Raw genomic sequence first — 25867 nt, forward strand, 5'->3', positions numbered from 1 at the left:
ATCTGACTATCAGCCACTTTTTATTGTAAATAGTGTTATTAGCACACAGACATACTCATTCGCTTGCTGCTTTCACATGTGTGCAGTGACAAAGTTGAGTAGAGATTTGTAGTTGAGGCAATGATCATTTGAGCCATAAGGTAAAAAATGAGCTCTGATGTAAACTTTAGTCAAATGATTAGATTTTCCACTACTGTTATTTTCTGTTACAGTACCTGGTTCAGAATCCCACACTGCATTAAGTTGTAATGACTCCCTAACCAATACCAGTCTGTAATCATCCATGGTCTTTTTATTTATAATCTTGATACTTTTGAAAAATATTGGTCCATTGTTTTTCAGTTACCCAATATGAGAGAAAAGAAAAACAAAAAAATGGGGATTCCTCTCCATACTGTTGAGACACATAGGGTGCTTCTTTTCTGGTGCTGTGTCTAGGAATAGACTCTTCTGAATATTGGGTACAGGTGCCTAGTTCAATGGATTGATTGATTAATCCTGTCTCTTCAAGCATTGCATCCCATATGGGCTCTTGTTTGTGTCCTGGCTGCTCCATTTCCCATACAGTTGAATGTTTGTGAGCTTAGAAAGCAGAAAAGGACAACCCAAGACCTTGGGACCCTGCACCCACATGGGAGACCTGGAGGAAGCTCCTGGCTTCTGGCTTCAGATCAGCTTGGCTGCAACACTTGTTGCCACTTGGGGAGTCGCCAGTAGGTCAAAGATCATTCTTTCTCTCACTCCTCTCTGTGTGGATCTGCCTTTCCAATGAAAATGAATAAATCTTGGGGAAAAAAAAAGATTAGTGACCAGTACTTTCCTTACAGTTTTGGAGGTTAGCCTGACTTCTGGTCAAAAGCAGGGAACAGGAAGAAAATAGGTATGCCATTGAGAACTATACAAGCTTCCTGCCAACTTGAAGCCTGCATAACAATTATGGAGTGGTCGTTATTGTGGACTTCATTTATATTCATTTGTTTAAAAAGTTATTTTTATTGGAAAGGCAGATTTATAGAAAGAAGGAGAGAAGGAAAGATCTTTGTTTCCTGGTCACTCCCCAAATGGCCACAATGGCTGAAGCCAGGAGCCAGGCACGTGCAGTATGAGGATTTAGCCACTGAGCTATCACTCTAAGCCCTATTGAAAAAATTTGACAGGCAAATTCACTGAGAGAAATACATACAACACACACACACACACACCACACCCCCCAAAAAAGAGGATGGAAAAACACTGTCTTTGGACTAGGCTGAAGCCAGGAGGTAGAAACACTAGATAGTCAGATACTCTGTGTATCCACATGAGTGCAGGGTCCTGAGTACTTGGACCAACTTCTGCTCCCTTCCTTGGCACATTAATGGAAAGCTGGCTTGCAGCAGAGCAGTTTTGACTTGAATTGGTACTTCAGTGTGGGGCATGTGTTCAATGTTTAGGCAGTGTGGTTTAATTCACTGTGCCACAACATGTTCCCCATAATTGAAATTTAGACTTCAGCCCCAAATATCCTTTGCTTTTCATATGGGTGGTAGACATTAATGGTGCCTCTCAGTGTACATTAGCAAGAAATTGGAAGTGGAGCTGCGATGTTAACATTCTAATATTCACTGCCTTCATCTCAAATGATATTGTAAGCACTGTACTAAACGCCTACCCTTATAATTAGGTTTAAAATACGTTTGAATTTTGTTTATAGATATGTGGTGAGCATCCTTATCTGAAATGTTTGAACACAGAAATGTTTTAGATAAGTTTTGTATTGTGGAAATGTATATAATATATAACGAGATACCTTGAACAGGAAACCTAAGTCTGAATAAAAAATTTGTGTTTTATAAACATCTTTACCATGAGGATCATTTTATACAATATTAATAGCATGTTTGTGTTTTGAAGGTGAACCCAAACATGAGGTCAGTTATAGAATTTTCCAAATTGTGGCATCATGTTAGCATTTTGTTTCAATTAAAGATTCTCTGTTTCTAACATTTAAGCCATGAATTGCTGTGTTCTTTATGATATAATCTGATGTTCTTTTAAGGTTCCATATCTTAATTTGAAGTTATTTGCAAATGAAATGAATTGTACTTCTGTTGTACAATTTTTAATAATGTTTTATTTAATTCCAGTGAGTAGTGAAGATTCAGAAGATTCTGATTTTCAGGAATCAGGAGTTAGTGAAGAAGTTAGTGAATCTGAAGATGAACAACGCCCCCGAACACGGTAAATTTTATATTAATTTTCCAAATGGCTTAGGAATTTTATCTGAATAATTTTGCCGTTGCATTATTTTTAGAATGGCTTTTGCGACCAATAAAATATGAGAATACTTTCAAAAGTTCACAGGGAATTTGAATTAAAAGATAAAGTTGAGTTTGGTGCAAAAATAATTGAAACTCATGTGTGTAGTAGGCCTTCAAAATATCATGGAATGCGGCTGGTGTTGTGGTTGAGTTAGCTTACTTGACACCATTGATGCCAGCATCTCATAAGAGCACCAGTTAAGAGTCTTGGCTGTTGCACTTCTGATGTAGCTCCCTGTTAATGTGCTTGGGAAGACAGCTGGGGATAGCGCAAAAATCTGTTCCCCTTTCACTTATATACAAGACATGAATAGAGTTGGAGGTTCCTGGTTTTATATTTATCAACCCATATGGGACATTTGGAGAGTAAGCCAGCACCTGGAAGGTATCTCTCTCTCTCTCACATACACACTCACACAAACACACACACACAGCCTTTCAAATAAATAAATTTTTAAAAAAAATTGTCACAAATGTGTTACAGAAATGATGTGTATATTTCAGTGAAAAGCAGTGACCGGATTTCACCCTTTTGTCACCAAAATGTACTTACCTTTTAATTCAATTTTTGCAACATCTTTTATTATTTTTTAAAATTTCTTTTATTGGAAAGGCAGATCAGTTTTATGGAGAGAAGGAGAGACAAAGATCTTCTGTCAACTGATTCACTCCGCAAATGGCCACAATGGCCAGAGCTGAGCTGATCTGAAGCCAGGAGCCAGGAACAACTTCTGGGTCTCCCATGCAGGTGCATGGTACCCAGGCATTGGGCCTTCCTCTAATGATTTCCCAGGCCATTAACAGGGAGCTGGATGGGAAGTAGAGAAGCTGGGACAGGAACTGGTGACCATATGGGATCCAGTGCTTGCAAAGTGAGGATTTAGCCATTGTGCTGAGTTTCTCAACATCTTTTTTAGGGACCCTGTACAATGTGTAATACTTTGATTTGAAGCTTTTAAAATAAAATACTGTAAATATATTTTATGTGTAGTTGAATTTTTGTATTCTAAGTTTGGTAGATTTTCCATTTATAAAATTACTATTGATTAAAGAAAACACTATTGACTGTATTTTGGAGGTTGTTATTAGGGAATGTTATAGTATAATGGATAGCAGGCTTGGCAAACTAGATAGATCTTTGTGTTTTTAAATTAAATTTTGTTGTGTTTTATTTTTAATGTTCACATAGTTGAGAAGGACACATGTTCATGTGGTCCTCTGGTTAGGGTGAAGAGGATTGAGGCATGGAGGAAGGTGGTTGGGACAAATGATCAGTTCTTTTTGCTGTTCCTTGCTGTCGGACTACATTAGAATCTGGGTATTGGTGATGGTCATTTGATATCTTCTTAGAGTCCCCAAAGTGGGTAAGAGTGTTCTGAGGATGTTACTTGAGTGGTTTTGATAGTTCTGAGACATTATTGGTGGGAACCTAGCCTGACATGGTCCGCCCCCCAGTTTCAGTACTTCTCAACAGATGCTGCACTCTAGCTTGGCCTAGCCTGACCCAGTCCCAACTCTTAACTTGTGGGTGCTGCAGTGTAGCCCTGACCAGCCAGCCTGCATGTATTTTTGGTGCTCATGTGAATTGGTGGGTGAAATAGTGTAGCCTGATGTGGCCCACACCCCATCCTGTCTACTGTGCTTGCCAGTAGGTTAGGTGCTAAGGATTGGCCTGGCCTAGCCGGGCCCACTGTCCAAGTCAGCCCACACACAAGGCAACGAGTGGTGCAGCCCTTCCTGGCCTGAAACAGCTCTGGTTGTTGCAGCTGCTTGGAGAGTGAATCAATGGAAGGAAGATCTTACCTCTCCCTCTCTGTATATCTTACTTTACAATAAAAATAAATCTTTTAAAAATTATTTTTCCTTGTTTTAATGGTTAATTTTAATGGTAATATATTATACATAGACTAACATTTGCCATCTTGTCCGTATTTTGAGTATTATTTACTACTGCTAAGTACATTAATGTATTTTAAAACCTGTCTTTAGGATATTTTTATTTTGTGAAATGAAAACGCTGTACTGACTATATCATTACTCTCCTTTATACTCTCGCTTAAGCCCTTCTACTTTATCTTGCTGTGGAATTTTATGAATTTACATAACTCATATACGTGTGCTTATGCAAATATGGAGTTTTTCATTTTATGGCCACTTTATTTTACTCATCACAGTGTCCTAGTGATTCATCCATGTTATATCATGTGTGAGAATTTGTTTTAAGGCTGAATAATATTCCACAGTATTGCTTATACCACATTTTGTTTATATATTCCTTCATGGATGAATAATTGATATGCTTCTGTCTTTAGGCAGTTGTCAGTAATGCTAATGACCTGAGTGTGCCATTAATTTATTCAAGTGATGTTTTACATTCTTTTGTTTATGTATACAGAAGGGAAAGTGGATCATATTATAATTCTGATGGATACTACAGCATTTTACATTTCACCAATAGTGTATAAAAGTTTGCCCACATTTTGATTAACACTTTTTTTAGTTCCTGTGTATGTGTGTGTTTGCCAGTTTTTAACCAGACATCTTTTCATACAAAATGCTTTTACAATTGTTTAAATTTGTTCTTAACCTTTTGTAATTTACTGTAAATTTTAGTGATTGTGAATATTTTTATAGAGATTTTGACCATTTATATTTCTCCTTGGAACACTCATGATTTCACATTATATGTCCTCATATTCACTTTCCAAATTCCTCCAATCTTAAAATATAATCATTAAATTAAAAATACAAGTTAGACAATAGCTAGAATATCTGTTTTGAACCTCTTGTGTTTTTGTTTCTAGGAACATGCTCACAAGTAGAGCATTTTCAGAATAGTGTTTAATATGTTGGAATAAATTTAATGAATTTTTTTTTCATTTTTTTATTTTGACAATCTTTACATAGTTAATTTGAGTAAAAAGGTTCCAGGGCTGCAGGAGAGTGCGTAACATTATTTTCATATTGTTTCTTCAAATTTAATGAAACTTTATTTTGTGTTTTAAATTTACTTCAGGTCAGCAAAGAAAGCAGAACTTGAAGAAAATCAGCGAAGTTATAAACAGAAAAAGAAAAGGCGACGTATTAAGGTTCAGGAGGATTCATCTAGTGAAAATAAGGTAATAATTACATTTGATTGTGTGCCTGAGTTAGAACTGATAGACTACACTGTATAAATGTGCTGTTACCACTCTGGGGTCTGTTCACTAATTGCATTTTACTGATTTATTGACATTTTTCCCTTTGGGGTAGATTGGATTTATTGACATTTTCTACATATATGTATGTTTTTATTTATTTATTTATTTATTTATTTGAAAACATTATCTTGATGTTACCAAAATTTCTCATTGTTTAATTTTTTTAAAAGATGATATATATATATATTTGGAATCAATATATATATATTAACCTTTTTAATATATATATATATATAATATATATAATATATATATATATATATATATGTACACACACATATCAATATATATATATATTTGGAAGTTGCAGTTACAGAGAAAGAGAAATCTTCTATCTACCAGTTCTTTCCCCAAATAGCTGCAACAGCCAGAGCTGAGGCAGTCTGAAAGTCTGAAGCCAGGAGCCAAGAGCTGCCTCTGAGTGTGGGGACCCCAGCATTTTGGCCATCTTCTGCTGTTTTCCCAGATATATTTGGAATGGCTTTACCTGTGAGTCCACAGTGTAGGCCCCATGTACCTTAATTTATGATTGATTTTTATTCTAAATATGCAAAACTCAGATGTAGGGAAAACGATCCCGAATAATTTGTATATAAATAATTTTCTTCTGGCAATGAAATGTGCCAATATGAATTTCTTACATGTAGGCATGTTTACATAAAATAAATATCATTTGTAATGCATTTGATTCTACTTTCTTTTGTTATAATAGCTCATTTTAGATGAGATCGGGCGCATTCAGGGTGGTAAGGCTGTAGACAATAGCTCATTTTAAAAGAATTAAGTTTTTAACCTTTTTAAAATATGCAATTCTGTTAATTTATCTCTTTGAATTTGCCTATTTAAACACTTATTGCAAGTAGAATCAAGCGACTTTTGCCTTTTTCTGTCTGGCTTCTTTCTTTGACATAATGGTATGAAGTTTCATACATTTTGCAACATGTTTGAGAATTTCACCCTTTTCAAGGCTGGTTAATCATCCATTTTAAGTGTGTTTAGGCATTCATTACATGGTGGATGCTTGGACTATTTCTATTGCTTGATTGTTTTGAATACTACTACTAGTAATGTGGATGTGTGGGTGTGTGTGTATGTATGTTTGAGCTTCTGCTTTTCTTTTGTTTATGGAAAAAGTAGAATTCCTGGGTTCAATAATAATTCTATGTTTAACTTTTTGAGGAACCCTCGCAGTGTTTTTCTGTAGTAGCAACACATTTGATATGCCTACAGTGTACCAAGGGTGCACTTCTTCTGTGTGCTCTGTATTTCTCTTTTCCTTGAGTGAGTATGACCAGTGTTTCATCATGGTTTTGATTTGCATTTCTCCAATGACTGCTGTTGGTAAACTTCTTTTCACATGTTTACCAGCCATATCTTTGTTGTTACCAATATGTGTATTTTTTTCATTTAATTTGCAAGGCAGACAGAACTCCACACCAGGGATTAGGCCAGGCTAAAGTCAGTGGTCAAGAACTCCACCTTGGTGCTTCAAGTAGGTGGCAGGAAGAACTCAGGTTCTTGATCTGCCACTTGTTTCTCAAAGTGTGGCTTAGTAGCAAGCTGGATCAGAAGTGTAAAGGTGATTCTGTAGTCAGGTACTCTGATACAGAATGTGAGCATACCGGGTGACCGTGGAGCAATTGTGCTGAATGTCTACGAGTGTGTATCTTCTTTTGAAAAATGCAGATTCCTTAGTACAGTTTTAATTGGATTACTTCTTTCTTCAGAGTGCTCTTTATTGCCTAAAATGATTTTAAAGCTTTTCAACAGGTTTTCTTTGTATGAAATGGTATAAAGTGAATGGATAAACAACTTTGTGCTGTTTCCCTCATTTTAAATTCCATAGAGCAATTCTGAGGCAGAAGAAAAAGAAGAAGAAGATGAGGAGGAGGAGGAGGAAGATGAAAATGATGATTCTAAGTCTCCTGGAAAAGGCAGAAAGAAAATTCGTAAAATTCTAAAAGATGATAAATTAAGAACAGAAACACAGAATGCTCTTAAAGAAGAGGAAGAAAGGAGAAAGCGTATTGCTGAGAGGGAACGTGAGAGAGAAAAATTGAGAGAGGTAACCAAATTATTTTTCTTAATATTTGTTAACTTTTTTGAAACATGACTTGCATATCTTTCAAGAATTTTTTTTAAGGTTTATTGACTTTTTAAAAGATTTAATTTTTTTTATTCGAAAGTCAGATATACAGAGAAGAGGAGAAACAGAGAGGAAGATCTTCCATTAGATGATTCACTCCCCAAGCGGCCGCAATGGTAGGAGCTGTGCCGATCTGAAGCCAGAAGGCCAGAGACTCTTCCAGGTCTCCCACATGGGTGCAGGGACCCAAGGCTTTGGGATGTCCTTGATTGCTCTCCCAGGCCACATGCAGGGAGCTGGATGGGAAGTGGGGCTGCTGGGTTATGACCTGCCGCCCATCTTGGATCTTGGTGCGTGTAAGATGAGGACTTCAGCTGCTAGGCTACCACACCATGCCATGATTTATTGATTTTTATTGGAAACGCAGATTTACAGAGAAACGGAGAGACAAAGAATTTCTGTCCAGTGGTTCATTCCTCAAATGACCAGAATGGCTTGAGTCGAGCTGATCTGAAGCCAGGATACAGGAGCTTCCTCTGGGTCTCCCACACAGGTGCAGGGCTGTAAGACTTTGGGCCATCCTGTACTGTTTCACGAGGTCACATGCAGGGATCTGGATGTGAAGTGTGGAAAAGCGGGGACATCAGGTGGCATTCATGTGGGATTTTAGCACTGCAAGGTGGAGGATTAGCCAGTCAAGCTATCATTCCAACTCCAAGAATGTTTTAACTAAACTTGTATTTCTGGTTATGATTGGTGTTTTCTACTGGCACTACTTTATGTAACATAAAAGTCTGCATTTGATCCTATCAGTATAATTAGATAGAATGAAAGGGCTGAGATTCTTGAATGATTACCAAAATGATTATTCTGTAATTGGGTAGTACACAGTGTTAATTATTTTTCAAATCCATAATATATTTCAATTTTAAACTAAAATTTTTATTGTAAATGTTTTTAAATAATATAGGTAGAGATAATAGTTTAAGAAACTTTGATCTATGTGTTAACACAGTGTTAATCTCATATAAGCTCTTCTGATTATTTGACAGGAGATCCTGGAGATCGTATGATTTAATTTGCAATTTATTGAATTTATAAGTTTAAAAAGATAATATTTGCAGAAAATTAGTATAGTGTCATTCTTTGAGCAGATAGCTGAATTGAAAGTAGAATGGGTAGGACTTCAGTGAGTAATCTGTTCTCTTACGACATGCAGGTGTGACCTATGTTGTGCTTAATCTGCTGTCTCATGACCGTTGTCCTTCTGTTCCTTGAAGCTTCGGAGCCAGGCATTGGTCTTTTTTTGCTGTGAAAGTCTAGAAGGCATGTTTTATTTAATATAAGGGTATTTTCTCTAATGCAGAAATCTACTGCCTATTGTAGGCACCTTCATTTGTTAGCTAGATATGTTATTAGATAACTTCTTACACTTTGTATAGTGTTTGCTGTTGAGCAGCAATGGACTTGGTGCAGAGTCGATACATGTAGACTACTGACTGATGGTCAATAGCTGAAGTTTGTTAACAGCATTGGACTTTTCAAGACAGATGGTCATGTAGGCACCGGCGGGTGGGGGGGGGGTTGAGGAATTTACTTTTCAACAGCAAGAGGGAGTCCCCTAATACGGTTTCTTTATCTGGCAGGTTCCTTTCTTCACTTTGTTAGTTCCTGTTCCCCTGCCTGGCGAAGGAAGCACCACTCTTTGATATCTTATCTAAACCTGAAGACTAGGGAGTTTCATACCTTTCATACCTATTCATTTCTGTATTAACTGCTTCTGGAGCCTTCCCTTCAGAATTGCAACTAGTTCTGGCTCCACACTGGCAAGGATTCCCAGTGTTCTCTGTTTATTCAGTTGTTTTCCTACAGATCTGATCAATTGACTTCTTACAGTAAAGCCTTTATTACTTGTACTTGTAATGTTATGGAGTTGACTTCTTTCCTTATATCTCTTGAGCTAACTTCTGCTCATTTCAACTTCTTACAATACAGCTTCATTAACTATCTCTTAATTCATATAAATGAAGAGCATTGGGACATTGCTGTTGATTAGGGTTTGGCTTAAGTAATAATTGTGGCTGGTTTGATTTTCATATTTTTGTGTTCATTGGTGTAGGATTTTTAATCACCCTTAAGAACATTTTAATTTGCATTTGCTGTTTGGCTATTCAGTGTAAGAAGCCCAGCTTTCAACCTATTTCAGGTTTCTGTTTGATTTCTCGCTCAGCTTGTTTATTTGTAGCTTTTTACTGAACATTAGGACTGTGTAGCTCTTTGTTTTAATTGAATTATTAGAGGCAATTGTAGGATTATTTTTAAAGATTTTAAAATTTTTATTGGAAAGGCAGATGCACTGAGAGAAGGAGAGACAAAGATTTTCCATCTGCTGGTTCATTCCCCAAGTGGCCACAATAGATGGAGCTGAGCCATTACGAAGCCAGGAGCCAGGAGCTTGTTCTGGGTCTCCCACACGGGTGCAGGGTCCCAAGGCTTTGGGCCGTTCTAACTGCTTTCCCAGGCTACAAGCAGGGAGCTGGATGGGAAGTGAAGCAGCTGGGGCATGAACCAGCGCCCATATGTGAACCAGGCACATACAAGGTGAGGACTTTGGCCACTTGGCTACCACTCTGGGTCCATTTTTTTTTTTAATAATGTTGATTTGCTTTTCAATATGTTTAGATAGTTGAGAGGGATCTATACCTATATTTGCCTCTGGTTAGGGTTGGGAGGTTCAGGTATGGAGGAAGCTGGATGGGACAAGTTTTTTTTTTTTCTCCTATGTCTATAGGGGAATTGAGGAAGGGTGCCTGCTTGTAGCATCCCAGGATATCACATTGTCCAGCAGGGACAGCAACCCTGCTTGTGATAGTTTGCCCTCATGGTTTAGCCCTTGTATGCACTGGTGGGTGCTTCAGCCTGACCCCACCTGGCCTTCTTTCTGCCCCTGCAAGTGTCAGGTGGGTTCATGTCTGGGGAGTTACATGATCCAGCTGGCTCGGTCCATCTCTGCTCCAGCTCTCTGTATATACTGGATGGTGCTGCATTCCTAGAGAGGTGAGCCCCAAGTTCCACTTCAGAATCTGCCCCCAGATCCAATTGTCTCTCATTCTGGTGGGTGTATTGGCCCAGCTTGTTTTGGACCACCCTGTGCTGTGACAGTTTCTGGTGGTACTGCAGGCTGTCTTAGCCAGGCATGTGCCCTGTCCTAGCTTTTGCAAGGGCCAGCAGGCAGTGGGTGATGTCCAGCCTAGATCTTCCATATGAGTAGGTGCCTTGGCCTACTCCATCTCTGCTCCATCTATTGTGGCCACTTGGGGAATTCAATTAAAACAAAGAGCTATTCTGTCAAGAGAACATCTTTAAGTATCCTTTGTAGGGCAGGTCTGGAAGAGGCGTATTGTTTGGACTCTTACTTGATGTGGAAGAATTTTATTTCGTTTTCAAAAACAAAGGAAAGTTTTGCTGGGTACGTTATCCTGGGCCGATAATTTTTTGCTTTTAGAATCTGGAGTATGCGGTTCTATTCTCTACTTGACTGTAGAGTTTCCTGGGAGAGGTCTCCTGTGAGTTTAATTGGCATTCCTTTATATGTCAATTGACTTTTTTTCACATGCACATTTAGGCATCTTTTCCTTATGTTTGATTGAAGATAACTTCATGATCATGTGTTGTGTAGTGAAGATTGCTTTTGGCCAACCCTGTTGGGAGATCTGTGCTCTTCGTGGATGTTGTTTCTCAATTCTTTCTCTAGATTAGTGTAATTTTTCGTTATTTCATGGAATACACCTTTAATCCCAGCTTCTCTTTCTGCACCTTCAGGGCCTCCCATAACTCTTACATTTGGCCTTTTAATAGTATTTTTCAATTCTTGAATGCATTGTTTAGCTTGACCCACCTCTGCTTTTTGTTTGTTTTCCCTTGTTGACAGGAAATATCTTCTAATATTGAGATTCTTTCTTCTGCTTCATTCATTCTATTTTGGGGACTTTCCAGTTTATTCTCTTTTTTTTTTTTTTTTAATTTTATTGCAAAGTCAGATTTGGAGAGGAGGAAAGACAGAGGAAGATCTTCCGTCTGATGGTTCACTTCCCAAGTGACAGCAATGGCCAGAGCTGCGCTGATCTGAAGCCAGAGCTATGTCTCCCACTTGGGTGCATGGTCCCATGGTTTTGGGCCATCCTTGACTTCTTTCTCTGACCACAAGCAGGGAGCTTGATGAGAAGCAGATCTACCGGGATTAGAACCAGCACACATATGGGATCCTGGCTTCAAAGAGAGGACTTTAGCTGCTAGACCACCGTGCTGGGCCCTCAACTGTATTCTTTATTTCTGATATCAGCTTTCATTTTATTCATTTTCTGTGAGACATATTCCTAAAATTCTTTGAACACCTGCTTTACATGTTTCTTATTGTTAAGAAGCTTTATAACAAATGTTTTGAATTCTTTTTTTTTTTTTAAGATTTATTTATTTTTACTGGAAAGGCGGATATACAGAGAGGAGGAGAGACAGAGAGGAAGATCTTCTGTATAATTCACTCCCCAAGTGAGCGCAATTGCCGGTGCTGTGCCAATCTGGAGCCAGGAACTTCTTCTGGGTCTCCCACATGGGTGCAGGGTCCCAAAGCTTTGGGCTGTCCTCCTCTGCTTTCCCAGGCCACAAGCAGGGAGCTGGATGGGAAGTGGAGCTGCTGGGATTAGAAGTGGTGCCCATATGGGTTCCCAGCACGTTCAAGGCAAGGACTTTAGCCACTAGGCCATGCCGCCGTCCCAAGTGTTTTGAATTCTGTATCCCCCATTTTCTCTGTCTTTCTCAGTGTACTGTGAAGTTGGCAAAGGCTTTTGCTCCTTTGCAGGTGTCTTCAGTAATATTCATTGTGTCTCTGTCTCTTCTTTTGCTCTTGGTCATTGTACTTCTGGTTAGCAGATTTTTTTTTCCTTGGAGCAGGTTTCTAAGCTGTGTCACTCGCAGGTCTACAATTCAGTTTTACTTATTGCATTTTGTACTTGGTTCTTTGTTTGCAGTCAGTTGTGCCACTCCTTCCAGCATTTTCTAGGTCTGGGTTCTTATGCTAGATTTTTACCATGGTCTCTGTAGCCTCAACTCCTGGCTCACCAATCTCCACCTCCCGTGTTACCATGCTGAGGCTGCACCATTGTCTGTACAACCTTTGTCCCACTTCTGGTTGTATTAGGTCCTAGGATTAGGGACTCACTGGGTGTCCTATATAGCTTGTTTTTTGGCGGTGGTGATCTTACTGGAACCTGTTAGCTGTTAGGTCTGAGGGCCACATGAACCTATTTTGACCCATATGAAGCCATAGTCGGTATTATTTTTCTGTGGGAGCAGTGCAATGCACTGAGCTCAGTGAGTTCTTGCTGAGCTCACCACATTCACAGCTCACTGTTGTCCCCTGCAGTCTTAAAGCCTTTGCCACACTGTACAAAATGATGCCTGATGTGCCACTCCTAGAGTTCTTGATCTGCTGGCCATCAGGTCTGAGGGCTGCTTCGACCTGTCTTGGGTGGAACCTGTAGGATGCCACATTGTTGCAGTTTGCTGAGTCAGAAATGAGTTCACTCCCAGCTCCGTGCATACACAGTACTGTCTGATAGCCTTAGCCTCCTTAAAAAAATTGCACCCGATTTGGCTCTAGGGGGCGTACAAAGCAATAATATCCACCCTGTTCTCACACTGCTTGTCTGAGACCTGCTGCTCTGTCTCTGCTCCTGGTTAAATCATACAGGCCAGCAGGACCAACAGCTCCTTGGGTTCACCTCCTGCACTCCCGATGAATGTCCCCTCCCACCTTGTTGCTGGTATAGTTCTGGCTGCTGATGCACTTCGCATTGCTACTTGCTAAGAATGGTACTAGGCTATCAGTCACTGCAATACCACACCATTGTTTTTGCTGCTTTCCTGTGTCTGTCAGTCTCCAGGTACCCTCTGCTGTTGTTCTCTCTTCTCCCATTTACTGGAATGTGCCCTCTCTGTTACACTGGCTAATGTTTCTCCATTTAAACGTGCCCTAATCTTATCCCGCCATCTTGATTCTCAGATCCTGTGGAGTTCTTTTTTTTTTTTAAATAAAATGTAAACCTAAGCTTTGTTCATACTTGTCGAACCAAAGTATTGGATGTTTGGCATAGGAATACACAGGAAAATCTTCCTTGGTAAGACTGATGATAGAACCTTGCCTTAACAATTTCCCTGAGCTTAAAGAACATGTTCTTTCTTTTAGGTGATAGAAATTGAAGATGCTTCGCCTACCAAGTGTCCAATAACAACCAAGTTGGTTTTAGATGAAGATGAAGAAACTAAAGAGCCTTTAGTGCAGGTTCATAGGAATATGGTTATCAAATTGAAACCCCATCAAGTAGACGGTAAGTAATTGGTATGATTCTATCATTTATAGTTACATTATAAGTAACATTTAGGTTTGTTTCTGCATGCCTCACCTTCTGATATGCACTAGTGATTTATTGATGAACAAAAGGAAAGCATGATCCCTTCTCCCATGAGCTCAAAAGCCAATGAGGAAGAACAAAATTGGATTATTGGAAACACAATGGATGTTGTACCTAGAGAAAAAAGTGCTACTTACTGATGAGTATATATAGAAGTAGATTTCACTTAGTCTGTAGTAGTTGATTAAGGGATGCAGGCCGATGGGAAGGGATATATAGGGAATGAAAGCATTCTTCAGGAAATACTGTCTTAATTTAAAAAAAATAACATTTGTGTATTTATACATTAGAGAGGTACCAAACTGTCCTTAACATCTGCTTTGTTAGGGTGGAATCTGGAAGTCAGTTTTGAGTGTGTGAATGAATTAAAAAGAAATATTAGCTTATTTTTTTTCCCTGATTGACTCAATAATGTGGAAAATACATTGACTAGGAAGCTATTCTCTCTTTGGATAACATTTCTATTTTAGATTTCTTGTGTCTTTTTGGACATTATCAGGGAATATCTGCTGTGATAGCTTAGATAAGTCATCCCACTGTTACATCCTTGCATTCATTGTCTTGTTTATAGGTTAACGCAGAAAGGGAGGCCATTTACATTTGAGAAGGTATCTCTGAGGGCTTTCTGAATGCTGTTTCTTAGAAACTTTGATTATGTTTTAATGTATTTATAAAGGAAGCTTTTTAACTTGACCCTTCAGATTTAACTTACTAACGCTGTCATTTCTAGGTGTTCAGTTTATGTGGGATTGCTGTTGTGAATCTGTGAAAAAAACAAAGAAATCTCCAGGGTCAGGATGTATTCTTGCCCACTGCATGGGCCTTGGTAAGACATTACAGGTAAGAATTAAATAATATAAAAGGTACCTTTTTTGTGCGCAGATTAGTCTTTTTGAGGCTCTCTTATTTTTTCGACACAATTGTAAGGACCAGAGATAAAAAAGAAATGAAGAATATTAGCAGGAATCTTCAAGAAGTTTATGTTTTGTGGGTTCAGGGAGACAAAGTTGTAAAAAAAAAAAAAAAGATAAATTTGTAGTTTTAAATAGTTCATGTCAAGTTTAACAGGTTGATGCTCTAAGCCATGATTGTATGATGAAAGTGATGATGTCACACAAAAACAGTCACTGGTCCTCATAAAACATCCTAGAGCGCTTCCAAAAATACCATTCCTGTTTAGAAGAGAATTGTGTGTTGCAGTATATTCTATTTTAACATATTATGACTCCCAAATCTGTATTTATTGTTTAAAGTACATGTATATTTCCTAAATTCTTCTTTTGAAAGATTTGTTTCCTTTACTGGAAAGGCAGATTCACATAGAGCAGGAGAGTCAGAAAAGTCTTCATCTGCTAGTTTACTCCCCAAAAGGCCATAAAGGCCAGAGCTGAGCCAATTCGAAGAAGGCTTCTTGCAGGTTTCCTTTGCGGGTACAGAGTCCCAAGGCTTTAGGCCATCCCCTGCTGCTTTCCCAGGCTATAAGCAGGGAGCTGGATGGGAAGTGGAGCAGCTAGGACATGAAATGGTATCCATATGGAAAGCTGGTGGTGGTAGGATTAGCTGTTGAGCCATTGTGCTGGCATTTCCTAATTTTACATCTCTGCTCCAACTTTTACCATTCAGTATTGCAAAAATTTTAATACTCTGCTTTGTAATGGTGTGATAGTTTCTTACATTCATATTGATCATAGAATTGTGAAAGTTTTAAAGTTGTAAGGCCCTTATACATCATGTAGTCAAGGTTTTTCATTTTATTTTCTTTCCATTTACTTTGTGTGGTTTGAAAATAATAACCTTTTGGTTGGTTGTTTTATTGTTTAAAACAACAAAGTTAATACTTGTAAAACATTTTAGATGAAGATAGTGATTTATCTATTTTCTTATAGGTGGTTAGTTTCCTTCATACAGTTCTTTTGTGTGACAAATTGGATTTCAGCACAGCTTTAGTGGTTTGTCCTCTTAATACTGCTTTAAATTGGATGAATGAATTCGAGAAGTGGCAAGAAGGATTAAAAGATGAAGAAAAGCTTGAGGTATCATATTTTCAATGTTTTTTCTTATTAAGATAATTTAATGAAATTCATATAGTAAAAGATTTCTAAACACCAACAGTTCATGTTTCAGTGGTAATAGTGTTCATATATTCTAATAGCTGCTTTTAAAAATCCTTCTCCCCCCCCACCCCCATTAAAGGTCTCAGAGTTAGCAACTGTGAAACGTCCTCAGGAAAGAAGCTATATGTTGCAGAGGTGGCAAGAAGATGGTGGTGTTATGATTATAGGTTATGAGATGTATAGAAATCTTGCTCAAGGAAGAAATGTGAAGAGTCGGAAACTGAAAGAAATATTTAACAAAGCTTTGGTTGATCCAGGTAAGATAATTACAAGTACTGAAAAAAGGAAGCAAGTTGAAAGAAGTGTATAACTTTTATTTAAGTAGTTGAATATCTATTAAGTAGGTTTAATATTTACTAGTTTTTGATTTAGTGTTTTGCTTTAATTTGGATGCTTTGTCATCTTTTAGTAGTATAAAATGACAGTATTGATAACTGGAGAGAATTTATTTGCTTATTGCGAATATGTATAGTTTAGAGCAGAGACCTTGTAGAATTGTAAAATTGGGGGCCTGTGTCACAATTGCACGTTTTTCCAACTCAGTGTTAGATTATGGCAGTATAAGAACTTTCTTTTCATTGTGAAAACATGTCTTACATCTCTTTTCAAACAGTATCACTGCAAAAATTGGTAGCTGTTCATCTACCTTTTACAGGACATTCAGCATTGAAAGTTAATATTTGCAATACTTTTGGTGATTCCTGTAAAACACTAATCTGATGTGAAAACCAAGTAATTATTTCTTATTGGTCAGCTCTAAAAGCAACAAATTGTATAATATGTTAACATTGAAATTTTTAATTTCAGCATTTTAAATTTATGTATATAATTTTGCCCTCTTCAGATATTGTCACAGCTTACTACTTTTATTACACTGTTGAGGCATTATGTTTGTGAGAAAATTTGGGTAATTGTCTTTATTAAAGTTAATAGTAATTTTAAAATCTCATTACCCTTTTTTTTTGTTAAAATGATGTAATAAATATCAAAACAACTTTGTTTATGGTAAATTTAAGGCCTAATGTGAAAGCTTGATGTTGCTTATTTGTTCATGAACGAGTAAGGAGAAAAGTTAAAGCTCAGTGTGAAGGGTAGTATTTGTTATTGCTTCATTTATTATTTAGTGACATGTAGAAGACTTTATTGGAATATGCTTTAAAGATTTATTTATTTTTATTGGAAATGTAGATTAACAGAAAGAAAGAGAGGAAGATCTTCTAGCCACTGGTTTACTCCTGAAATGGCCGCAGTGGCTGGAACCGAGCTGATCTGAAGCCAGGAGCTCGGAACCTCTTCGAAATCTCCTGTGTGTGTGCAGGTTCCCAAGGCTTTTGGCTATCTTCTGCTGCTTTCCCAGGGTATTAGCAATGACCTGGATGGGAAATGGAGTAGCCTGGACATGAACCAGTGCTCATGTGGGATCCTAACACCCATATGGAATCGTGGCACTTGCCTGGGGAGTCAATTGAGCTAACAACTTGGCCCTGGAATAATTTTCTGCTTACATATACATAGAAAAGGTAGCAAAATGTTCCCCTGTGCCCTGAATCCAATGTCTTCATTGTTAACATCTCAAACTGCCTGTGTAGATTGGTCAGAGTTAAGAAATGGACACGTTGTTGGCACTGTGTTTAATTATAATTAAAATTTTATTTGAATTTTAGCAGGGCCCTTAAAATATCTATTTATTTATTTAAAGATAGAGTGAGAGGTGAGATAGACAAGTCTTCTTTTCACTGGTTTATTTCCCAAATGGCTGCAACAGCTAGGGCTTATCCATTCTGAAACTAAGGGCCAGACACCATTGGGTGGGTGGCAAGTACTCCAGTATTTGGGTTGTTATCTTCATCCTTAACAGGTAAATGAGCAGGGCACTTCAATTGAAAGTAAAGTAGTCCAAACAAAAACCAGCACTTATACACTGTCATTGGTGGTGGCTTAACTTGCTGTGCTGCCCTGCCAGCCTGTTATTCTCATTTTTAATCATTGGTTTCTCCATCCAGCGTAGTGTAATGCATTTAATTGTCTGATCTCTGTAGTGTTTTCTGGTCTAGGAACATTTCTGTCTGTATTTTTCACTATCATCTCACCTTCAAGGAGTACTGTCAGTGAACCCAGTAGAGTGTTCACTAATCTTAGTGTCTTATTTTCTTGTGAATTCACTAAGGTTACTGATTTTTGAAAGAGCGTATCAGTGGTAAAGAACTTTTTATGTATTGGAGAGTACATGAAATCCATGTGATGTTGAATTTCATCACTTGATTAAGACAGTGCTTATTTTTTGTTTAGTTTTGTTTTATTGTAGAGTAGTTTGTTTTATCTGTGCCTATTATAGTCACTAAAACTAGCCCAGCTGAATGGGAGGAAGGCAAAAATTAAGCTGTTTCCAGTAGCATATGTATCATATAGTGTAGTATATATTTGTCTACACACAATTCAGATTATTTGATTAAAAAATATTTATAATTTCTAACCCGCTATTCAATAGTTTATATTCATATTGATTTATCTGTTTTTAGTGTATATGTTAAAATATAAGTAATATTACATTTTTAAAAAGGCTTTTAAAATTTATTTCAGAGACAGGTAAACAAGAGATTTCAACTGCTGGCATTGGAGATGGGAACTCTAGAGTTTCTATATAGGTAGCAGGAAGACAACTACTTGAGTCATCACTGCTGCCTCTCAGGGTCTACATCAGTAGATAGTTGGAATTAGGACTCTGGTATGGAACACTGACATGCTAAATGGTGCTTTAACTTCTGTGCTAAACATGTTCCCTAATACTACAGTTTGTTACCCAGATTATTTTGCTAGTACCTGTTGGGAGCTTTTAAAGGTTAGTTTCTATATTCTTTTTATATCCCTTCCATTCCCTTTCTGAAAGATTTGTTTATTTATTTATGAGATATCTTTCATGCACTGCTTCATTCCACAAATTGCTGCAATAGATTGGGCTCAGCTAGGCTGAAGCTATGAGTCTGAAATTCCATCCGAGTCTTTCATGTCAGTGCCAGAGACCCATGTTCTTGGGCCAATACCTGCTGAATTATCCCGGCACGTTAGCAGAGAGCTGCATTTGGAAGCAGAGTGCTTGTCCTGTCACTCCAGTATGTAATGCTGGCAGGGCAAGTGGTGGCTTAACCTTCTTCTCAGAAATATCAGCCATGTCCTTTCACCTTTTGAGTATATCAGTACTTTATCGTACTAAAAGATGGTTCAGACTCAAGTTACTTCATGGTAATTAGCCTTTCTGGTAGAGATGCAAGGTGGCCAGAGTATGATATCGGAGGAGAGAGGAAGAACACATGCCTGTTTATATCTGTATGTCACACTCTCCCTGCTTGTAAAGGTATCAGGATTCAAAACAGGTAGCTCTAGCGTTAATGCCATGGTTGAGATGTTTCCACTGCCTTTTCTGTTAACATCTGACTTTTGCTATTGGGCTGCTACTTGAGTTTGGAAAGACAAACGATATTCCAATCCTAAAATTCTGTCTCATGATTTGATGATGCTAGAGTTTATATAAAAGTATTTTTATATGCTTTATGAAGATACAATCCTGTAACATGATCTTTCACCTAATGTTTTCATGGATGATCAACATTGTTGTGTGTGTTGACACTTAATTCTTTTTCTGTGCCAAGTAATATTTTGTTGTATGGATAACTAAACACATTTTATTTATATCATCAGTTGATGTCAACCTGTATTTTTACTCATTTCGATCTAATGAAACTGCTGTTATGAATATCCATGGAAAAATTTACGTTTCAGCATCTCTTATGTATGTTTAGAAAAGGAATTATTGAATTACACAACTATCTTTAGCCTTTTGAGGAATTGCCAGTTTTTCATAGCAACTGTGGTTGTTTTTTCCAACCAGAAGTGCATGAAGGTTGCAGTTTATTTGTGTCTTATACAGTACTTGTTATTGTTTGTTTAATTCTGGCCATCCTAATGGGAGTGAAGGGGTATCTCATTGTGGATTTGATTGGCATTTTCCACATGAAAAATGATTTTTAGCATCTTGTCATATGCTTGTTGACATTCTTGTTTAGAGAAACTTTTATTCAAGTCCTTTTTGTTGTCATAGTTTTTTTGTTGTTAAAGTTCTTTATATATTCTAAGTATCATACCCTTGACAGATACTTTTCTTGTAGATATTTTCTCTCATTCTGAGAGTTGTCTTTTTTTACTTTTTATTATATTTTCATGAAGAAGTTTGAAATTTTAAGATATTACTTTCTTGAAAGGCAGAGTAAAGTGGGAGAGACAGGGCCCAGTGTGGTAGCCTACTGGCTAAAGTGCTCACTTTGCACGCTCTGGGATCCCAGATGGGTTCCGGTTCTAATCTCTGTGGCCCCGCCTCCCAGCCAGCTCCCTGCTAGTGGCCTGTGAAAGCAATCAAGGATGGCCCAAAGCCTTGGGACCATGCACCCATGTGGGAGAACCGTAGGAGGCCTGGGGCTCCTGGCTTGGGATTAGCTGAGCTCCAGCTATTGCGGCTGCTTGGGGAGTGAATCAACTGATGGAAGATCTTCCTTTCTGTCTTTCCTCTTCTCTGTGTATCTGACTTTCAATAAAAATAAAAATTTTTTTTTTAAGTGGGAGAGGTGGAGACAAAGAAGTCTTTTATCTCCTGGTATATTTCCACAAGTACTGCAAAAGCCAAATTTGGGCCAATGTGAAGCCAGGAGACTCCATTTAGATCTCCAATATTGTGTCATGGACCACATCTTGCTCCATCATCTACTGCCTTCTCAGATGTGTTAGCAGGGGAGAGCTGGATCATAAGTAGAACAGCCAGGACTCAAACTAGTCCTCCATTTTTGGCTGTTAGCATTACAAATGCTAGCTTATCTACTGTGCCATGGCGTGTGAGCCACCCTGCTTTTTCAAAAATGTGATGAAGTTTAATTTATCTGCTTTTACTTTTGCTTCTGGTGCATGTCCAAAAATTCATTTTTTCAGCCAAGACCCTGAATGTATCTGCTTGTTTTAAATGTTTTGTACCTCTGGCTCTTGAATTTCTGTTTTGACCCAAATTTATTTTGAGTTAGTTTTTGTATGCCTGTGGAGAGCTGATTGTACAGATGTTGTTGGGAAAAAAGTATTCTTTTTACACGAAAGAGCCTTAGCATCCTTATTGAAAATCATTTGACCAGAGGTACATGGTTTATATCTGTTCTCAGTTCGGTTATTTTGGTTTGTGTAGCCTAGTAAGCTTTAAAATCAAAGTGAGAATTATTGAAAAGATCATACCATGTATGAGTTTTTTTTTAATTCCAATATAGGTTTTTCTTTTTCTTTTTTTTTTTTTGTCTACTTGCTTTTTTTAAAAGCATACAGTGCTGATAAGAGCAGTTGTCTTTCTTCAAAAAATCTTTTTCTTTTAAATTTTTTTTATTACATTTTGGACAGTCTTTACATAGTTAATTAGGGTAAAAGGGTTCAAGTGCTACAAGAAAGTGGGTAAGACTATTATTTCCATATTGTTTCCTTCATGTTTATAGGGAAGTATTAAGGGAGAAGGCCTACCCAATTTCCCACCCTCCCCAGGTCCCAGATGTAGGGTATGCTCTGAGCTTCTTGTTCAAGTGGTTTTGATAGTTCACCAGTTAGAAATCGCTATCAGTCTTGCCACTCCAAGCACTATGAATCCACTGATTGACATAGTCCATCATAAGGTCTCTGTTTGCCCCGTATTTCGCTGCCAAGATATAGCTGAGATGGTTGGTTGACCTGTTCTGTCTTCTCTCTTTTCCTGGTTAGGGTTTTGAGTCCAGCATTTTGATTGGGGACAGCCCCAAAGAAAGTTTGTCTGAGGTGTTCTCGGACCAGATTCTTGTATGTTGTAGCAAGTACAGGGCCCGGCACAGTCCATTGCCCTGATCAGCTGGTGGTTGCAATCACTGGGTTGGTTCTGTTTTCAGTCCCGCCTTCCAATGGAACCAGTGGGTGTTGCAGTCCAGCCTGGTTCTGCCCAGCACATACTTGGCCCTCGCATAAACCAGTGGGAGCTGCAGCCTAGTTGGAGCGACCCACACTAACCCCCTCTTCAAAAATCTTGTAAAGCTTTCTATTTTTCACTAATATAGTGTTTTGGCCTTTGGTTTTCTAATAGATGCTTTTTGTCAGGTTGAATAAGTTCTATGTTTATTTTAATTTCTTTGTTTTTAATTTTTAGAAGTAAATACTTGGATTATCCTTGTTGGAAACTATAGTACGCTGTGATCTTTCAATGAGATTTTTATTAGAAAACTGTGGTTCTAACTTTTTCTCTGCAGAGCATAGGAGGAGCAGTGATGACTGCTGTATTTCATTAATGTATCTGCACTTCAATAGTCATAACATCTATTATGTATGGCATATATACTAAGGAATATTTTAGTTATAGTAAGATTTATGTTTTATTATAACTAATAACTTTTATATATACTTTCTTTGCCATTAATATGTAAGTTTTGTTAAGTACTTTTTAAAGTTCTTCTAGATTTATTAGAAGGGATGTGTTGAACACAATTCAGTTTTTCAGTATATGTTTAAAGTGAGATTTGTTTATCTGAATGGCACAATTATAAAGAGAGAGGGGAAGGAGAAAAATCTTCATTCATTGTTTCACTGCCCAAATGTCAACAATGGTGAGTGCTGGGCCAAGCAGAAGCCAGGAGACTTTAGCTTCTTCTGAGTTTCCTACATGAGTGCAGCAGCTCAGGCTCTTGGCCCATCTTCCACTGCTTTTCCAGGCATTGTCAGCAGGGAGTTGGATTGGAAGTTAGAGCAGCCAGGACACCAGCCCATATACATACATGATGGTGGGACTGTAGGTGGCACTGTGCGACATTGTTGACCCCAGTGTGTATTTCCCCCTAATGTGTCTTTGATTCGGAGCAAATTGGTGGTAGTGAACAATCCCACAAATGACAACCGAGTTTGTTCAAGTCTGGGGTATGAATTGCTAGAAGCAAAATGTCAGACAGTTTTGAGTGTTAGAATCTGAAGATTGAGATGAGTTCACAAACTGGGAGGCTAAAAATACATTAGAACCTTGGAAAATTGGGAACACACATTAAGACTGGAGCAGTGTTTAGAGCTTGCTAGATTTGTTAGAAATGTTTGTTTCTCTTTGTAACAGTTACCTCATGTGTTATTAAAGTGATGACAGTCATTTTTATCACCTCTCCTGGGTCAGGAATTTGGGACGTAGGTATATGGACAATTTCAAACATTTCATTTATTTGAATGGTAGAGTAGTAGGGTGAAGGAGAGATTGACAGACTTATTTCTTTTCTTTTTTTAAGATTTATTTTATTTTTATTGGAAAGGCGGATATACAGAGAGCAGAGACAGAGAGGAAGATCTTTTGTCCGATGATTCACTCCCCAAGTGAGCGCAACGGCCAGTGCTGTGCCAATCCGTAGCCAGGAACCTCTTCCGGGTCTCCGAAATGGGTGCAGGGTCCCAAAGCCTTGGGTCGTCCTCAACTGCTTTCCCAGGCCACAGGCAGGGAGCTGGATGGGAAGCGGGGGCGCCAGGATTAGAACCGGTGCCCATATGGGATCCCGGGCGTGCAAGGCGAGGACCTTAACCACTGCACCATTGTGCCAGGCCCGACAGACTTATTTCTTTTTTTTTTTTTTTAACATTTATTCATTTTTACTTGAAAGTTAGATTTACACAGAGAGAAAGAGGGCAAGAGAGAGAAAGGGGGCCAAAGAGAGAGAAATCTTTTTTTTTTTTTTTTTTTTTTACTTTTTTTAAAATAAAATTTATTTTGACATTCTTTACACAGTCAACTAGGGTAAGAAGGTTCAAGGGCTACAGGAAAGTGGATAAGACTAGTATGTTTTCCATATTGTTTCCTTCATGTTTAAAGGTGGGTATGAAGGGGGAAGGCCCACCCAATTTCCCACCCTCCCCAGGTCCCGGATGTAGGGCATGCTCTGAGGTTCTTCCTCAAGTGGTTTTGATATTGCCACAGTTATGAATCGCTGTCAATCTTGCCACTCCAAGCACTATGAGATCTTTGAAAAATCCACTGATTGACATAGTCCATCTTAGCTGAGATGTTTGGTTGCCCCGTTCTGTCTTCTCTCTTTTCTTCGTTAGGGTTCTGAGTCCAGCATTTTGATTAGGAAGATCTCCAAAGAAACTTCTTGTATGTGTTAACAAGTATAGGGCCTGGCACCGTCCATCGCTCCAATCAGCTGGTGGTTGCAATTGCTGGGTTGGTTCTGTTTTCACTCCTGACTTCCACTGGAACCAGTGGGTGTTGCAGTCCAGCCTGGTCATGCCCTGCACATACTTGGCCCTCGCATAAACCAGTGGGAGCTGCAGCCTAGTTGGAGCGACCCACACAATAACCCCCACCAGGCCCGCCCCCTACCCTGGTTTGCCAGTCTGTGTAGCAGTAATCCAGTCTGTCCCACACCCCATTCCACCCCAGCCCCTGTCTTAGTTTTATGTCCTCCTGTGGAAGTGGCAGCCCAAGAGGGATGAGCCCACTGTTTCCTTCCCAGGCCTCTCCCACTCCCAGATTCCAGCTGATGCTGTGTCTAAGCCCAAATAAACCTCGCCCACTTTAATTTTGTTTGCACCAGTAGGAATAATCCGCCGAGTCCGGCTTTTCCCTGATCTAGGCCACATGAGGCACACAGGTGTGGTAGCTCTGCCTAGTCTGGTCTGCCCCCTCCCAGCCTATGCTCTCCTGCGGAAGTAGCTGTCCAGCAAAGGAACCCTCCCTTATTCCCCTGCCGGCTCTGCCCACTTCCTTTCTTGTTCTCAGGCTGGTTGGGCGCTGTGGTCCCTTCCGGTACAGGCAACCTCACCTTGGCATTCTGTATTGTGCACTAGTCTTTGTTGCGACCGAACCTGGCTCGACCCACACTGGTGCTTGGATTTGCCAGTGGATGACGTGGACAGATTCAGCCTGGTCCTGCCCCCACGCCTGCCAATTGTATGCCAGTGTGTAGCTTTCCATGGCCTTTTCTGGGCTGTTTCCTGTCATGTTTCTTGCGCTTACCTTCCTGGTCTGTGTCCTGCCAGAGGAGTTGCCCAGGCTCCTCCATCAGAACCTCTCCCAATGCCAGGTTTCATGCTTACCAGTGATTCCATGAGCCAACACTACTCAGTCCACCTCCTGTCCTAGCAGAAACTGGCTTTTCCTGACTGGCCTTCCACCCAATCTGGGTCTTGCTGTTGGATGTTCCAGCCCAGACATGGTTTGTCCATACCCACATATGGCTCACACATGGCACAGTAGTGGTTTGAGACCTTGCCTAGTCCATCGCACATCTGCCCTGGTCCTCCAGGACACCAGGGGGTGTTGGGGTCTGGCCCGGTTCGGTGCATTCAATCCCAGTCCACACTTGTGCCAAGGGAGACTACAACCTTTTCCAGATCAGAATGCAGCCCCCCTTCCAGGCCACACGCGCCTCTTGGTGGGAACCTCAGCCCAGCTAGGGTTGTCCCCTTAGCTCCCCAACTGGGTCTGTTCCCAGCCATAGATCACATGCCTGCCAGTGGTTACTCTGACTCAGCTTGGCACAGCTCCTCCCCTATCCCGATCTCTGCCTTAGACACTGTGGCTTAGCGTCCCTGGCTCACACAGACCAGTAGGTACAAGAGCCTGGCTTGGCATGACCTTTGCTCCCTCCTGGTTTCTAGTTTTACTTGTGGGCTAAGGTTTGCTCAG

At 39.2% G+C, this 25867-nt stretch overlaps 1 protein-coding gene across 8 annotated transcripts in view; it reads left to right on the plus strand.

Annotated features, from left to right (window-relative positions):
- The window catches only part of ATRX (ATRX chromatin remodeler), a 188983-nt gene that overhangs the window by 81044 nt on the left and 82072 nt on the right, over positions 1 to 25867 (plus strand). For all 8 annotated transcript variants that reach the window (XM_040999433.1, XM_040999434.1, XM_040999436.1 and 5 more), the window contains 7 exons: positions 2127 to 2220; positions 5317 to 5419; positions 7347 to 7565; positions 13831 to 13972; positions 14787 to 14896; positions 15943 to 16089; positions 16250 to 16427. In XM_040999433.1, coding sequence (XP_040855367.1) covers positions 2127 to 2220; positions 5317 to 5419; positions 7347 to 7565; positions 13831 to 13972; positions 14787 to 14896; positions 15943 to 16089; positions 16250 to 16427 — 993 coding nt within the window. The remainder of the gene's footprint in view (positions 1 to 2126; positions 2221 to 5316; positions 5420 to 7346; positions 7566 to 13830; positions 13973 to 14786; positions 14897 to 15942; positions 16090 to 16249; positions 16428 to 25867) is intronic.

Source organism: Ochotona curzoniae, unplaced genomic scaffold (genome assembly GCF_017591425.1).
Source record: "Ochotona curzoniae isolate NIBS_2020 unplaced genomic scaffold, NIBS_Ocur_1.0 scaffold_1852, whole genome shotgun sequence".
NCBI lineage: Eukaryota > Metazoa > Chordata > Mammalia > Lagomorpha > Ochotonidae > Ochotona > Ochotona curzoniae.